This window comes from Eulemur rufifrons, chromosome 8 (genome assembly GCF_041146395.1).
Source record: "Eulemur rufifrons isolate Redbay chromosome 8, OSU_ERuf_1, whole genome shotgun sequence".
Taxonomy (NCBI): Eukaryota; Metazoa; Chordata; class Mammalia; order Primates; family Lemuridae; genus Eulemur; species Eulemur rufifrons.
This window is the reverse complement of record NC_090990.1, coordinates 124,534,307-124,552,271: the sequence shown is the minus strand read 5'-3', so window position 1 is coordinate 124,552,271 and position 17,965 is coordinate 124,534,307. Positions and strand designations below refer to the sequence as shown.

The 17,965-nt window shown below is 44.3% G+C and overlaps 1 protein-coding gene across 3 annotated transcripts in view; it reads left to right on the top strand.

Annotated features, from left to right (window-relative positions):
* The window catches only part of PBX1 (PBX homeobox 1), a 272,094-nt gene that overhangs the window by 230,913 nt on the left and 23,216 nt on the right, over positions 1–17,965 (top strand). The window contains exons 6-9 of one of the 3 annotated variants that reach the window (XM_069480911.1): positions 1,590–1,725; positions 5,174–5,333; positions 12,497–12,609; positions 13,936–14,025. In XM_069480911.1, the coding sequence (XP_069337012.1) occupies positions 1,590–1,725; positions 5,174–5,333; positions 12,497–12,609; positions 13,936–14,025 (499 nt within the window). The remainder of the gene's footprint in view (positions 1–1,589; positions 1,726–5,173; positions 5,334–12,496; positions 12,610–13,935; positions 14,026–17,965) is intronic. The other 2 variants (XM_069480912.1, XM_069480913.1) reach the window with 2 other exon arrangements.

The window sequence follows — 17,965 nt, the reverse complement described above, 5'->3', positions numbered from 1 at the left end:
CAGCGATAGGTTATCTAAAGACTGGCCTGGAGACCTGGGTCAGCCCCTCGGCTGCCTTCCCCAGATTCCCATCCTGCAAGAGCTTGTAGCACATGCCTACTTTTGAGTTGGGCTTTTTCATCCCATCTACACAATTTCTGATGCTGGGTGACCCAGAAACTCAGCATGATTTGGGAGAGTGACTTGGGCTTGGCATGATCTGGACAGATGTGGTTAATACCTGTGGACAGATGGTGTTCATCCGGTAAAATCAGGCACTTTATTGTGTTAATTAATCCAAGCGGGACCCTGAAAATACACTATTAGCTGAATTTCCTGTCTAGCAAGGCCGTCCATGCTTTCTGTTGGCTAAATTGAGAAATCCTATACCCTGGCCTAATCAGGGCTGTTCTGGAAGTCTTTTCCGTAAGGGAAAGCCAGAAAGGCAAAAGTGCTAAGAGAGCTCATTTAGAGATGAAGGCCCCAGCTCATCAGGGCCGGCCTGCCTGGGGTGAGCCTGCAGCCCCTTTCTGTTCTCTCAGTGGTCCGCAGGCCTGGGCTGTGAGGAAGCAATAAAGTGATTCTCACTTTAAATTAGTTCAATTAGCACCTTTTTTTTAAAGGCAGCAAAATGCTTTTATTCAAAAAGAGGTTTTCTTCCTTTTGGCAACCTGTATGTGAAAAAGATTTCTGTGGGCTTTTGTTTTACCATTTAGCAGCTGTTCTTGCCTAAGAAGTGCCACCTCTTTGTTTTGAAGCGAGATCAGGCCGTCAGGGGGTTAATTTCGGTCAGTTCCCTGCCCTCTTCCCCAGACGCCTTTGGAAAATGTTGCCTGCATTTACATGGGGATAGGAGACAAAGAAAATGATAACTTATTTTTAACTTATGGCTACAGAGTCTCTGTGTAATTGCCAGGAGCCAGTTTGTATAGAGGAAAGAGACCGGGTTTTGTGGTTGAGAACACCCGAATTACTATCTTGGCCTTATGACATACCAGCTGAGGGACCTTTGAACTCAGGTTTTCGTAGGTAAATAGGAAAAACCGTATCTACCTCTAGCTGTGGAAAAAGAATAGCTGGACTGGATTGCTGTGAAGGGTAAGGCCCAATACCTGGAGCCTGGTAGGAAGAAAAACTGGCACCACCAAGTCCTGGCCTTTGCCATGGGTCGGGCCCTGTGATCAGTGCTGTCTCTGTGTGTGGCCTATTTCTCCCTCACTGACCCTGTGAGGTCAATAGGACGCTCTTCACTCCCAGGTGAAAACGCTGAGGCCAGAGAGGCAGCCCAGATCACCCAGCAGGTGTTCAGTGGAGCCAGGATTCAAAGCCAAGATGGCCTGAATTTTGAAACTTCGTGCTGCTCACCACTCGGTACAAATATTCGTCACCATTCTTCTCCTTGGTGCCCGGGTACCCAGTCGGTGCACAAGGAAGTATCGATCAAATGCTCTTAGTGATGGTTTTGGCATCCAGTCCTTTTTTGGCAAATCTTCTCTAATTCACCTTCTGCTCAAACGTCGGTCTTCTCCCAGAAGTAGATCCTATTCTCTCCCTTCTACGATTTATTTGGTGCAAACTTTTTTGTTGTTGTCTCCTTTCTCTTTATGAAGGCGGAAGAGACGGAATTTCAACAAGCAAGCGACGGAAATCCTGAATGAATATTTCTATTCCCATCTCAGCAACCCTTACCCCAGTGAGGAAGCCAAAGAGGAGTTAGCCAAGAAGTGTGGCATCACGGTCTCCCAGGTAAGGGGCCCCTCGAAAGGCCCAGCCTGCAGCCTGGCCCTGCTGGCACCACAAGGCAGGGGCCTGGAGGTCTTGCTTTACGGAACGTTCATGCCCTGCAGGTTCTGTCAGCTAAAGCCTTACAGTGGCTTGATGTGCAGAGAAGCGTGCCCAGGTGAGTACCTGGCAAAACCTGAGAGGGACCAGCAGGAGGACAGTGGAGTCCAGTTTAGAAACAGGCACCGGGTTCTTCCCATTGAGCACTCCCTTGCTTCAAATGGGTGAAGTGTCTTAAATGTACCTGTAGAGTTATCTGAATATCCTCGTGTTCTTTTCTCAAACTTAGTCACTTCCTCAGCCATTTTTTTGCCCAGCCCGGGAACTGCAAGAGTCAGTGAATGGAACTAGTCGTTACGTAGCCTTTTAAGTGAAAGGAACTTCAATGTCTTCTCGTGATGTGCTGACTCTGTAACTGATGGAGAGCAGGAATTTCAGCATGTCACTATGATTACAGGGAATAGCTGCACAAAATGTCACTGAGTGACCCCTTCCCACACAGAGCAGCAGCCGTAACAGGTGCCTGCTGACTTGGAATGCGTGATGTGAAATGGGTAGAGACCCGGAGTCTTCAACTGAACATGAAGTAGCAAAGCAGGCCGTCTTTACGTGTGTGTCCACTGTGTCCACACGGAGGATCCTTCCGAACTTCTTACTCGTCTGAGCCTCACGTACCAACACTGGTCTCTAGTCGAGACCAGTAGTGATGGTTCCACAATGTGTCAGAGACAGTTTTCCTCAGAGTCCTGCAACATGCAAGAAAACTACACGTACTAATATTTCCACTAAACGTGGAGGAGGGGAGGGAGTCGTGCAGGATGCAGGCCCCATCGGCCCGTGTTCAGCTGAGCAGAATTGGGTCCAGCCAGAACGCAGAACCCCACAGAAGGTATTTGCAATGAGAGGATTGCCAGGGCCTCCCCAGGAGCTGCAGATGACTTTGCAGCTGCAGACATCCTTTCGGATAAGGCAGAGTGAATTCACTCCGGGCCTTCCTTGAGTGCTTTGACCCAGCTGAGGGTCATTTCCAGGCTTGACAATTCTGGGGAAGCAGAACATCGGTGGTCAAACTCAAGTAGCTTAGTTTGTTATAGGGCTGTAACCATTCTTGTTCAAATTTAGACACCTGTCTGCAAAAAAAAAAAAAAAAAAAAGATGAATTGAAGCTTTTTAACATTTGCTGCACATTTGATAAATGGTTCCAGGTATGAATGACATCACTAACTCACAAATCAGTGACTTTTAGTCACGGAGTCTTCTGCTTCTAAAGTAAAATTTAATCACTGTATTGTCTGAATTCCAAGTCTAGGATTCAGAATTTCAAAGCCCTGTCGAAGGTAAAAATGGACCTTCGGGAGCCAATCCGTTTAACAAGCTCTCCGTGAACACGTAACTTTGAAAAGCGCTGTTCTGCGCACTTTATCTGAGTGACGTGTTCCAGGCTCACTGCTACAGATGGACCTGAATTTGAACTCCTGTCCCGGAATACCAGACTCATACGTCTTCCTTCCCGCTGGACCCTGCTGTGTCTCTGCCCATAGGTTCTTCAATGTTAATATGTTCGAAATGCGAATCAAACTCTTCCTCTAAAGTCTACTGTTTTCTGCATTCCCTGTCTCAGGCTGTATCTGTCATCCGTGCATCCCCGGTGCCGAGCACACATTAGGTCTTTAGTCCATGACCCATGAATCATTCGTTGGCTGATGTCAGAAAACACTGTGTGCGTTGTCACATGATATGGGCCAGAGGACAATGCAGGAAGTGCCTGGGCTGACCTAGAATCTTCCTACCAGTGCCATTCTTCTCATTTACGAGGGAGTCGTTCCCACAACATCTCCCCTCTCCCCCTCCTTCCGACTCATTTTTTTTTTTCACATATAGCTGATTTAATCGGACCTCAGGTATTTCCTTTGCTCCTCAAAAGTCCTCCTAAGCTACCTTCATCTTCCCCCTCTTTATTCCAGCTCGTCCACGTACCTGAGAAAAATCTCCCTACCTTTTTTCCCTTTCCCTATTCCACTTATAAATCAAAAAGCAACCCTAATTATGATTGATTCATATGGATAGTGAAAGTTATACCAAGAAAAAGATGAATTTAAAAGTGAAATTAGATATGTAGCAATCCTGAAATATACCCAGAAGTGCCTTTCCTCCTCCAGTTTAATTCTGGTTTTCTGTAGACACCAGCATTTACAATAAATAAAGCATTTCATTGAACTTTCTCTCTCTTGTTTGCTAATGCCGTAATGGTACAGTTTGATTTTTTCACAAAGGCTTGGCATTTCTGCTGTAGTGTAAGCTGCACAGGCCTTGGACAGCGAGCCTTATGAGATGTTTTAACTGTGCTAATGCATTTAAAAAATAAGTGTAGTTTTGTAAGAATTTTCTTTATCTGCCATTGTGGAGAGGTAAATATTAATATAAATTATATGTAAGCTATCATATGTGTTTGATTAACTCCCCCATCCTCACCAACTTCCTAGTTTGTTTTGTAGTTGTAGAAAAACCATAACACTTTAGTTCAAAATCACATCAGGAATATGGGGTATAAAACTTTCCTCCCCAAGACAGGAATTATGGGAGTAAAACTTGAATCTAACTGTGTCTCCACTCGTGCCTGGCAGAGGCCTTGGTATAAAGGGAGCAGAGGTACCAGATGAAGCCAAGACAGCCTCTGGGAGCCACAGGAAGAAAATAAATTAACAAATGAAAGCAAATTAGGTTTATTGTGTTTATTGGCTTTAACATTTAAAGCCTGGAATTCAAAGGAATAATCAGCTATCTGCTTCAGTTTTTCCTGATGTAGATAATACCAAGCTTTACACAAAATACTCGCTAAAATCCATTGGATTGAATTATATTGATCCTAAGGTCTATAGTAAAAAGCAGCTAAGAATCTCAGTTCTTTAATCTAAGTATTAAAGTTCTTAAACTTCTAAAAATTTGAAATTAATCTATTGCATGAAAGCACCTATATGTTGACATAGATTTTGGAGGGATATTTTAAGGCCTGTGTATTTTAATTGCGCAGAGTGAGCTTTGGCATTGATAAGGGCATTTCTCCTGAAATGTTAGTTTTATTTTAATGTCATAACTGAAGAGGTAAGCAAACTTAAAATGCTTGCTCTAAATTAAAAGGGTTCTAGCTTCAATGAGCAGCTCCTCTATAGGAAAATTTTTATCACAGTGGTTTTGTTAAATTTTGGTTATATTAAGAAGAGAATCTCATTTTCTATAGTTGCTCCTCTTAAAACTCTTACTTCATGTCTTTTTATCGATGTTGCAAAAATCATACGTAGAATAAGACCAGTTAACCTACCTCTTCGTCCCTGGCATAAGCTCTTCTTTTTCTTCTATCATGTTTCTGAGGGATGAAATGTTAACTTTCTTATCTTCTTTTAAACTGCTACAGGTATCAAACTGGTTTGGAAATAAGCGAATCCGGTACAAGAAGAACATAGGTAAATTTCAAGAGGAAGCCAATATTTATGCTGCCAAAACAGCTGTCACTGCCACCAATGTGTCAGCCCATGGAAGCCAAGCTAACTCTCCCTCAACTCCCAACTCAGCGGGTTAGTTTTTCCTTTGATTTGGGGGGATTGTTCTCCATTTTTATCCTTGCTTTTCCTATACATCGGGGTTTTCTTTTAATTCTTCAGGCTTTTGATTGTTTGATTTATGTATTTAGTTATCTTTTTTGTTGTTGATGCAACTTTGGGTTTTTCCTTTCATTTCCAAAAAGCAATGTGTTATACTCCCAACAAGATGGGATTGTCAGCAGGTTTGTATTAATGTGTCTGTCTAAGCTGAGACAGAGGTAAATTGGTTTGTTTTGATGAGACCTCTAAATTCCCCTTTCAGGGATACCAATAAATAAGTTAAGTGTAATACTTAGAGATAGTGTCTTGGGATTTTATCACATAATGTCTAGGTCACCTATTAGCATGCATTCTGTGCAGGAATATTTACCAGCGAATATCTCATTATAATGTTTAGGTCTACCAAGCTAGGCTATGATTATTTCTATATATTATTTATAGTTATTGTTCTTTATTGTTTTATGTTGTTGGTTTTCTTTAGGGAACTACAAAGAACATTGGCAATCCTTAATTCAAATTATTCAGATTCTAGTTTTCTTGTTCTAATATGAGTCATGTGCTATGCCCTAGGTTTTATTTTAGTGAATATGCCTCTTATCACTAATTTCAGAGTTTAGGCTAAAATAATATATTTTTAGGTGTGCCTTGTGCCATCGGTTCTGAGTTTCCACATGTGGAAAAACAAAGTTAATAATGCGTAAACTATAACCTTAGTGATTATGCGCTATGGAAGGCATGTTGGTACTTTTTATTTTTTTTTGGTAAAAGAGAAACAGAAATATTTCCTCATTAAATAAGTTATCAAATTATAGTACTTTCCCATAATAAACAAAATGCATCAATTTTGACTGGGGTGCACATCTAAGAAAATTGATGCTTCTAACTTTAAAGGGTTACAAGTTTAAATATGTTTGATCATATGATTACAAATCTAATTTCTACCGTTTTTTAGAGGATGTGGTGTCTTAGACCCCCAAACGTGCTTGTCCACTAAAATAATTTCTCTGTCTTATGGTGGCTTGTTATAGGAGACATCTAGGGCTCCATACACTAACGTCTTCTAGGAGCTTCTAGATGCACTGATTTGTTATTTTAAGGTTCTCCAAGTCACTGGGCTGTACCACCATGGCCTTCTTTGATTTAAATGGAATCATGCATGAAGAGTGGCCTGGGCTTTTTGAGCATGGGTATGGTAAGACAATGGAGAATTCAATCCAGTCTTATTTTTCCCAGCACTGCAGGTTGAATTACTGTGAAGAGCATATTTGCTTTTTGAGATTTTTTTTGTTTTCTTTGTTCCCTATCATGGTGTGATTGACAAAGGTTCAAGGCTAACAGGTTCAATAACCAGAGTTTCCTTCTTCCCCATCTGGTCAATTATTAAGCATTTCAGACCCAACAGCACAAGTTGAACTGCACTGCTAGGCAGACATTTTCACTCGTCTCTTTGGAAGAAGTACAATTCTGTCAACATTAGCAAAAATGCACTCAACACTCCTGCAAAGGTTATCATAATGCAAAACAGATATCAAAATGACTTTTTCCTGTCCCTGATATATCTGCATCACAGATGGCTTAGCATGATTTATGACTAGTCTTTAGAAGGGCCCTGTGGACTCCCCTCATTACTAAATCCGTAACTATTTATTCTTTCCTAAAGCCCTTAAAAAGAGAAAAGTAAGCATTTTAACCCCCTACTCTGTGTTTAAGAATTATGTTGGCTCTTACGGAATGTCAGTCTGTGATTACCGTTTTCTAAGGAATTTTTCTGGTGGCTTAAACTTCATGTGACTATTCTGAGCACAAAGTAAATTATTATGGAAAATTTGAGCTAAGCCTTCCAGTTGTGCCTAAGTTGTTGGAAATAATATGCAGAGGAACCCTTTGTAGTGCCTTTTCTAAAGTACAGACGAAAGAAAATACTATTGTATGTGTGCAATAGCATGGAATTTTAAAAGATAAATGTTCTAACAGGAAAAGCTTTAAAAGAGCTTTTCTGTATTTTCTTCTGCTCTTAACCAACCTAAATCATCGCACAGATAAAGTAAAAACTTTGAAATGGTCGTAAGTTTCACATAGGCTGTTTATTATGTTGTAACTGGCTCTCTAATAATTTCAAAGGATGAATGATAATTGAAATAGTAAGTTTTAAATAAGAGATTAATAAGTGAAAACATATTTTGGCAGAGTTTGAAGTCTGGAGTTCTGGAACCTCGGAAATTTTTATATCCTCAATATTGGAGCAGAAGTTTTACTGCAAGCTTTAGTAAATACACATACTCATTTTGACTGCAAGGGAGATACTTTGCAAGCAAATCTTCCCTCTAGAGACTTCTGTGTGGACAGCAGCATTTCAGTACCTTTACTTAGGCCACTTCTAAATATTCCTATTTGTTGGTATGTGCCTTGTCTCCTATTTATTTCCTTAAGCATCGTTTATAAAAATCCCTTAGGACTAGGACCTGTGGGGGATTAGCAAGCATTTAGAGACATTTAGCATTCTTCGTAGTTTATACCAGCAGATTTGGGCAAAACAGATGGAGTAAAGAGAAAGAATTAAAGGCAGGAGAGAAAATTAAGTTCTGAAAAAAGACAGCAAAAATGGGGACCACCGAAGCAATAGTTTAAACCCTGGGTCCATAATTCTTCTGACGTGACCTAAAATGATACATTCTCAATTTCCTGTTTTTGATGAGGTTATAAAAGCAAGAATTAAGACCTCAGAAAAATAAGACCCTTTATGGAAGCTTGAGCTATCTTCTGGAGAATACTTTAACATCCAAGAAGAAAGAAATTGGCTTGTGCATTGCAGATGTTTGCTGCAATAGCTTAGCATCAGCATTGATGACATTGATGATATATCAGGTTCTGTGATTAGCTAAGCAGTCACAGGCTTACTAAGGCTCAGAACCCCCAGATCTGAATTCTTTTGCTTAGCTGTGTGTGTGTCAGAGAGAACAGCAAACTCAGCCAAGAAAATCCTTTCTCTGGCACTATTTTAGTCAAGGGAAAGCCTTTATACCTAATCTGTGACACCCCTAATAGGAGGTTTGGTGTATTTCAGTATTGGTGGAAGGTTATCATATTAAAACTCCAAATCCTCATTTCCTGTGAGAAATTTTTATATAGTACACACAGTTAGGAGGTAGTGCATCCTGAGAAGTTGATGGACCCTTTAGTAAATGCCTAGGAACCTTGATAATTTTGTTTTTTAAACCCAAGTAAAAAAATTATCCCATTGCTGTTTTCCCTCATGTTCTTTCTTTCTATGTTTCTCGTCTTTATTTTTCAGTGGAAAATGAAGACAATTCCTCCTGGAATTGGAACTCTAGAACCTTGACATACACATCTATTGTAGGGTTTTTATGTAGAACCAGACAACCCTTTACTCTTTTAGTAAGTGGAAAGTCACAGTGCATTTTGGAATTTGGAAGGGGAAATGGAGAACACACATGAGGCATAATCAAGCTTACATCTAGTAAAGACATTCTATCCCCAAATGGTATGAGAGTCCAGTCTAATCAGACCGGCCACGTAATCTGTCTGAAGCCTTGATTGCTAAACTGCAGAAATCGGGGCAGTACTTCATAAAAAATGCTATAAGAAATACCAAACTCATACCTTTAAACACTCTGAGTTCCTTAAGAGGAAAAATTAAATCCATTCTTGTTCCAGCTCATTGGTTCTTAACTAGGGGTGAATTTGTACCCCAGGGAACATTCAGTAATGTCTGGAGACATTTTTGGTTGTCACAATTTTGGAGGGTGGGTGCCAGTGGCATCTCTCAGACAGAGGCCAGGAATGTGGCTAACCATCCTACAATGCGTAAGACATTCCCCCACAATGAAGAATTATTTGGCCTAAAATGTCAACAGTGCCAAGGTTGAGAAACCCTGCTCCAGATGTAGGTTTTATCATTATTCTGTCTTTTGGATTATAAAGTTAATTGGTTTTTTTGTTTGTTTGTTTGTTGCTTTTTATTTTATTTATTTATTTATTTATTGGTTGGGTTTTTTTTTTAATTTGGGTTTTTTTTTTTTTTTTTGGTTTTGTTTTGTTTTGTTTTGTTTTTTTCCTGAACAAATTTAAGTCTCCCGAAGATTTTTTAAAGTAGAAATGCAATTGTTAGGAAATTGTCTTATGAGAATGGATGTTAACACGTTTTCACATCATGATGCTTGCCCAGGCAGATGCATTAGAACCATAGGTGATCCATTATGCCCTCTCTGTCTGGTTGAATGCAGATGTATCTCTGCACATGTCCCAGATGTCTGGGTGGCAGTTTAAATGAGCCACTCGCCTCCCTTCCCAAGCCAAATTCAGAATCTTTTAACTGACAAGCACATTTTAAAATGTGCTTTAGTAACTGCTGATTTCTTCACAACAACCTGCCAATAAGGTTCCTGAATGACCTTCCTCAGCAGGCCAAGTAATTCTGTCCTAGCTCTCTGAGAATTCCATAGAACCGCCAAGACAGCCCATGCACGGTTTGCCTGTGGACTCCTAGGCGGTTATCCATTCCATGATAAGTTCTTTCCAACTTCCAGTGCTGGGTACAGAGCATGGCCTCCCTCATCATTTAGATTCTCATGTGGTATCAGTGGCACTCGCTCTCTGCTCTTAGCACACTCATTGCCTCTAGATACGTAGCAGAGAGTCAGAAGCTCTGTGGTGTTGGACATGGGTGTACGGAGACAACAAAATGCTGAACCAGCACAGCCGAGAGCACGAGGGACTGTTTTTGCAATTACTGCTCTGATACAAATGCATGTGTACATGGAGTGCATTTATATGCGCATATTTATCTCTGTGCACATTAGGCAGCCAGACATATTTACAATGTATCTATGCACATACATTTCTTAAATCATCTGTGTCAACTGCAGTGCACATCTTGTAAATGGCACATTCCACACCTTCATGGTTCCACGGATGCCATGTTACTGGGCATCAGCATGGCCCTTGGGGTTTCTCCCCCTGCTAAGTTTGTGCACTAATTTCCAGTAAACCATCAGCCAAGCACACAGCGCGTGTTTCTTACATGGTGTTTGATTGGGAGAGAAATACAATACCTGGGCTTCAAACTGAGCACTCTTTTGAAGGGGGCAGGAGTCTGATGACATATAAACAATTACAATTTGGGTTCTTGGAGCTGACTCTGCTTGGTTGTGATGACATCTAAATGTGAGCATTCCTGTGACACTCATTACAAAATGGCTTTGATTGTTTAGATTATATCTCTGTGATTACAAAGAAGATCTGAGAGGAATATAACTAATATGTAGAGATCGAGGTATTATATGTCCACACATGAGAATGTGGTCTGTGCTACGCCCTGCTTCGTCTCCATGTGCAGCAGGGCAGTTCCAAAGATATGTCCCGCGTTAATGGAAGGAAGTGACAGGCCACGCCTTCATCCCGCTGACTGGGTATAAGCCACACCTGCCCGGATCTCGTGCCGGTTTTGCCAAGAGCCACCTTTTCTGATGCCTTTCAGATAAGCGCAACGGAGAAGTGTGGGCCACGTGAAACAGGATAGGTTCCAGAGCTATGGAGGTGGCATAGTCCTTTGGTTTGATGCCTGAGTCACCCCCCAGCCCCCAAAGAAAGTGTTTCTTTTTTCCTGGGAAAGAAGGAACGAGAAGGGAGTTAGGTGGAGGATCAGTGTATGGACCAAAAGAGTTAGCTAGTTTTTTGCATCCCTCAGAATGAAGAAAAATGGAGATTTTTTTTTTTTTTAAACTTGGGATTGTCCCCAAGTTCATAAATCACCTGGTTCCTCTAAATGGCTCTTGCCTTTGAAGGATGGAGATACTGTGGATAGTTAAGCAAAGAGCACAGTGTCAGAGTTTAGAATTCATCGCTTGATAAGTGGTCCTTCTAGGGAAAGAAAAAAGAAAAGCCTCGTTTTCTGCTTAGCTGCAGCTCTTCCTATGGGGCAGGAAAGCTCTCCAGGAGAGCCCAGACCCCTACCTGGGAGAAAAGCAAGCGTCAGAGCTGAGGCATGAATCATTGTTGGGCGATTCCACACGGAGCATGGCTGTCTCAGAGTATGAGGGCAAGAGCCCATTTTGAGCAACGTAGGGTTGGAGATAAGAGAGTGTAACTGACCTGGGTCCCTGAGGTCTCTCCTTTTCCAGGCTAACGTCATGTTTTAACCAAACCTTGCACGTTGAGCTTTCTTTCCTAATGCGCTGAGCTGCACGATGACTTCAGAATAATATCAAGCTTTTGCAATCCCTTAGGTTGAGGACGGGCTGGGTTTAGCACAGTGGTGCCAGGATGCACCTAAACGCTAACTCTCCGGATGCTTCCTCCATCTCTGGGAGGTGAAAGCAGACGATTAGCTGCCCCTCTTGAGGCCCTCTTTGGTTATTATTATCATTCATATTATTATTATTGTCAGCAGCATTTCATATTTCATGCATGTTTGAGAATTCCCGGCCCATTATTTGTTTCATCCTCTTTCATCCTGGCAGGTGGCAGGGAAGGGCAGATCACTCCCACATATTCTTACAGTCCTCAAGGTTCCCTGGGCTGTTTGCCACCCAGCAAGGAACTTCACCTTCTTTCTAAAAATTAGGAATGTCCATAGACCCATATCAAGGGCCAGCCCTAGTGTGTGACACTGCCTTCGTGCATTCCCTCCTAGGTGCTGCCTCCCGTGTGGGCGTAGATGGTTTAGCAACAGCGTATTTAGAATCCAGTTAAATAGCTTATGTGCTCCATCACGGGGGCAGAAGCATAATTGACCAGCACACAGTCTCTACCTTGTGTCCCCTGGCCAACTCTAGAATTTTCGAGGTGTGGAGGAGAGATCCTAGGTCTGGAGACTGCAGTGCAAATAGAAAAGTTGAGAAGAATAAATGTTCCCTTTCTCAGCTTGAAGTTGCTAGGGGAAGGCAGTCCCATTGGCAATTTGTAGTAAGGTGTGGCTTCACAGAACATAAACCATATGCACCCTTTATTGCTTGCTCTGTTCTTCATGCTACTAACCAGACTCTGTTGATACTGTTTTTAGTTTCAGTTTTTGTTTGAGGGGTTGCTTTGCATGTCATTCTTCCTCTTGGCTGTGAGCTGCGGGGGTTGAGCCTTTTCCTTTCTGTGATTCAGGTGCCTCACTCTTTCCTTTCCAGGTTCTTCCAGTTCTTTTAACATGTCAAACTCTGGAGATTTGTTCATGAGCGTGCAGTCACTCAATGGGGATTCTTACCAAGGGGCCCAGGTTGGAGCCAACGTGCAATCACAGGTAGGGACCAGCCACTATGCCGCCAGGTGAATGCACTCGAGTCCGAGAGCCCTCAGTCGTATTGGCGCTTCCCGCTTTTGTCCAGAGAGGGAGAGAGAGATCAGAACCAAAACCTTACCGACGACCAAACCAAACCGAAACAAAGACAACCATTGTCGTGGGGAATCTCGTCCACACTTTGTGAGTGCGTTTGGCTCTGGCTCTGCAGTCACGGTAGGAGCAGGAGAGGAGCAGCAAGCACAGGTCCAGGTGACCCAGGCACGTCAGGCGAGCAGAACCAGCATGTTCTCCACTCGCCGAAGGGAGAGGGAGGAGATCGGCCACGTCTCCACGTCCAGGTCCCCCTCTCATTGGTGGATTTCCCACCCTCCATGTTTGCCAAACAAGGAGGTAATTGATGAGTAGGCAAATACATTAGTATCTCATGTTTTCATTTTAAGCTTTAAAAACACCCAGGCATGGTGACTAAGCTCATCTTCTTAGTCATTCTTCAGGTCCAGGGACGTGGGTTTCTGGTGATGAGTATGAGTCTACTTTGGGAAGCAAAAGTCGAGCGTATGATGTCCAAGCTCAGGGCTCCGCAGTGAGCGGCTTGCCTCGCGGCGCCTCAGGAAGCCTTCCCACCGTCTCAGCGTGAAGCGTGATGCGAGAGGTTAAAGTATCATGCTCGGGGTCAGTGTTAGGGAAGTTCTGAGCCGTGGCGGTCCCTTTCCCCACGCTGCGTGTGGAACAGGAAGCAGGACGTGCCCGGAATGGACCAGCTGGTCCGCGATTCAGCCCCTCGCTCAGGCAGCGTTGCCCTGGCAGCAAGTTTGAGATGACGGGTCAGGCTTTGGTCAAGTGACTAAACAACTGGCCATCACTTAAGTCCTCAGAGAAACGGGTCTTAGTGCCCCACTGCTGCCTCTGTGAGACGGCTGCCCACCCCTCCTCCAAACACAGCCTTGGCTTTTGTAAGATACCCAGCAAAGGAGAAGCTCCCGTAGGACGATCAGGGGGGACAAACGGGGAGCAGGGACAATTCCCTCACTCTCCCCTGGTGAGCCCCGTTTGCCATCCCGTCCCCAGCGTCTCGAATTAGCTTCAGTGTCGGGAGCCCCCGTGTCCTTTTGTCATTTACGGTCTTGCTTACTGAACTGAGAACTGGCAGTGGACATGGCACACACAGAAGGTCCAGCCTGCTCGTGGTGGACTCTTTCCCAGGAAGACCGTCTCCAAAATGACTGTGTTGACGAGGCATGCCAGAGGGCGGCCTCATGACGCCGAGCCGCCCCCCTCGCCCTGCGCCTCTCTGACTAACTTCCTCTCTGTTGTTCATCTGTTTAGGTGGATACCCTTCGCCATGTTATCAGCCAGACAGGAGGATACAGTGACGGACTCGCAGCCAGTCAGATGTACAGTCCGCAGGGCATCAGTGTAAGAAAACAAGCCTCCCCCCCCCCTTTGTTTTCATTCTATCACTACCGATTATTTCAAAGCCACAGGGCCCAGAATGCCACTTAGTAGGACTTGTCTTAGCTTTACGGTCACCTAGTTTCTTGTTTCTGTATCGGTCATGCCCTCGGCAGCTTTCTACCCACAAGACAGTGGTGATCGGGCAGGCTTCATGCAGGCAGCTGGCGTCCAGGGCTGTCAGACACGATCAGCGTTTGCGTGGCACCTGCGGCCACACGCGTTCAGCTGGAGGAGCTGCTAAACAGGTGACACCTAGTACAACGGTGGTAAGAAATGTCACCACAAGCCGGGGCCCGGGAACCTAGGAAGGAAAACCAGTGGCCAAAATCCATTGCATCCGGGTCTGCGGTCTTAAAAAAACAATCTTTTTCCAATCTGTCTATGGACGATTAAAAAAAAAAAAAAAATTAGCACAGAGGCTGGGTGTGTTGAAGGGACGGGAGGGGTGCAGACCATCTTCTACTTGTTCTTGGGTGCGCTGGCGGCTCCTGACTAGCATGAAAATTCGTAGCGACAAGCGATGTCGCACAGAGTGAAATCGATCAGACAGACACAAGGAGAACCGAGTGTAGATTTGGGACAGCAATCCAACTTGATTTCTCAGATCAATCGTCCGCTCTCTCAGCAGCGGTGACAGCAAGCTGGGACAAGAGGGCAGCCTGGAAAAGGAGGCTGTTTTTTAGATCAGGGGTGATTCCTGGGCTTTTGGAGGTCGCAAGAGGCTCCAGGAGAACTGTTGGCTCAGAGCTAGTGAAGAAATCGATGGTTGGTTGGTGGTGATCATTTTTTATTATTTGTTTCTGTTGTTATGATTAAATCAGGGATGGAAGGGAGGAAAGGTAGGCATGATTTATCAATGTAGTCTTAGACTATACTAACTGAGGTATAACGTCGGCAGCGAAGGAGGTGATGCTCCTTCAACTCTGCATTGGTCTAGTTGTACATGACTCTGGCCGGCCGGGGAGGAAATTAGAGAATGCCACCCATTCCATCAGGTGGGGAACGGTTGGAAGAATTAGGAATTCCGACCCCATAAAAGATAAGGTTTGGATGGTACGTAATAGTTTTAGACGTGCTATCATCTGGGGGAGAGATTAGATTCATCATAAATGTTCTGTATAAAAAGCACAGGACAGGACCACTGAGTAGAGGATTCAGAGAAAGAGATTTCACTTGAATATTTATGGACTTTTCTCCCTGTCAGAGTTCCCCAAAAGAAGGGATTGGCTGCCCCTAGAAGTCAAGAATTCCCCATTGTTGGAAAATTCTACCACTGTGTGGCCAGCTACTCGGCAGGGATGTGTGGAAGGGAGTCACCCACCAGACTGTGATTGTCTCGTGACTGTGAAGGCCGCTTGCGTCAGGAATTCTTTATTTTCTACCTTCTCCAGGCAGAATCCCCTCTGAGTTGGTGTAATATTTGTCCCTCTCTGGGAAGGAAGCAGGGAGGTCCAAGTCGGCCCTGCTAAACATACTCTGGGCGGTCATGTCGTTTCCGAGGAGGGATGTCCAGAGCAGAGGGGTTCCTCCCGTCCCGTGCTATGCTGGCAACACTGTTAGTACTGCGTTCGTGGCTGACGTGCTGGGAAGCCTCCTTGGAAAAACGCAGGAAGCCATCACGGGAAAGGGTATTCTCAAAATGAATTCCAAATGGATAAAGTTGCTCTAGCCTGTCCGCGTGTGCAGGCCTGAGCACACATGCATCTATGTATTTCCTGACTCTTTTTGACATAAAAGATAAAGTTTTCCAGAGAAAGCTTTGTTCTGTGCATAAGTAGAAGAGAGGAATGTGAGGACAGTACAGTGGTGTGGGGACCAGAAGGCGGGCACACTCAGGGAACAGAAGAAGGTCCACGTGACTGGGCAGGAAATGGGGTTGACACTTCTGCTGTTTGGCATTTTTCTTTCCAAGTTGGGTAGCACAGAAGAGAGCAGCAGACAGACTCCGGAGGGGTCGACGCTGAGCCCCGTGACGTCAGCTGGTGGGCTGGGAATAATTTCTGAAATAGTGTAACCAAACATGTGCGGACGATTATTTCTGATTACATAAGCCCACCACAAAAACTGGGCTTGAAAATGCCACTTGAAAGAGTCTCTCATTTTGCATTAATTTTTTTCCTTGTGAACCGGGGTTATTTTATTTCTGGGTCTTTAATATGCAGGGTAAATGAATCAAAGGCTGATCATGATATGTTCTTTGATATCAATTTTAAATTGTGCCACCTGCAGGAGGCTCAGCCAGTGATCATGAGGTATATTTTTAGCCGGTGGTGTTAGATGCTGAGACGTGGGCATGTATAGACCAGGACAGAGAGAGTCGGGGAGAGAGGGAGAGAAGGAGGGGCAAGAGGAGACAAGGAAGGACAGGGATGAAAGGTTTTTGCCAAGAAATAAAAATAAACAGTTCCTAAACCCAAAGCTGCAGTGGAATTCCCAGCCGGGCTCTGGATTATGTTTCATCTGGTGGAGGACACTTTCTGGGCAGCCTTTTCCCACTCTCCTGGCTGGGTTTTCACAGCACCCGTATCTTATCCAACCAGCGGCTATTTTAAGTCCCGTAAAGTTCAGACCACTTGCCTTTAGCTGACCACGTGGCAACAGGATTGCCAGGTGTGGTGTCAAGGGTCCTTTAAAGGGCGCCGGGACGCCGGTCCCGGGAACTCGTGTGCCCGTGGGCAAACGTCCCGTCTCTCCTCTGTGACATAGGGCCAGTCATTCTCACCCTGCATACCTCAAGGACTGCTCTAGGGGAAATGAGAAAATAAGTGGGAAAGGGCTTGGCAAGGCATAAATTATTCCACATGAATGCAGTATGAAATTTTGTAAGTGATAACTTTCTAATTTGACCCTTTTTTTCCCTCTTGTGTGAGCAGTTTTCTCAGTAGGTAGTTCCTAGTGAGGACAGGTTAGGACACAGCCGTCACTGTTTCCCCCTTTTGATGGAAAGATTCGCTTCTGAGATGGATGCAGTGTTACGCGGGGCAAACGACCCCCTCCTTTAGCCACCGCGAGGGTTAAATTATACCTCCCTAAGCACTCTGTGTTCTCGCATGACGACGGGCAATACTTGCCGGGTTTAGAGTGGCTCTGCGTAATGGAGGGAGATTATCCCCCTTCTCTGTCAATCAGACATACTTAAAGATCACTTAGCTATCACATTTTCCCTTCCCATTCCCACTGCCGCCGTCCTGGTTCTAGAAATAGTTCATTAACTAGACTGTTGCAATAGCCTCCCCGTCACTGCTGCTGTCTTGAGGTTCTCCTCTCTCCTGCGCGTCCCCTGAATTTTATCATTTCTTGCTCAGACGTCATCAGTGGCTCCTGCTTCCCCCCTAAGCAAACTCAGACCCTGAGTCCGACATTCAGGGCCTTCCCCGTCTGGCCTGAGCCTGCCTGTCCTCCCACCTCATCCTCTCGTCATCCAAGTGCGGTCAGCTCACCTTTACCTGGTTGCGAACTTTCCCCGTGTGTTCACTCAGGTAGGCCACCCACACGAGTGTCCTCGTTCCTGCTCTGCCTCCCCCGTCCCACCCTGCCGTCAAAGTCACACTCTCTCAAGCCCAGCTACTCTTTGGTACATTTCTTCTTTTTCTTAGTCCTTCTTCCCCTCTTCTCTCTGCTTTATCTCTCTCTCTCTCTCTCTCTCACACACACACACACACACTCACGCACACGTCCTCTGCGTTATACGTGTACGCACAGAGGATACTTATCTCTGTGTCTTTTACTCCTGCATACGCGTGTGCTCCTAAAACACATATACAAGTTGTTCAAAACAGGTTTGCTGAGGGGATAAATCAGATAGGAGAGGAAAAGTTGCTACGAAATTAAAAATGCATTTTTCACCAATGGCCACATCTGCTCTACCAGCTATAAAGATTCTGGTAAGAATTATTATCTC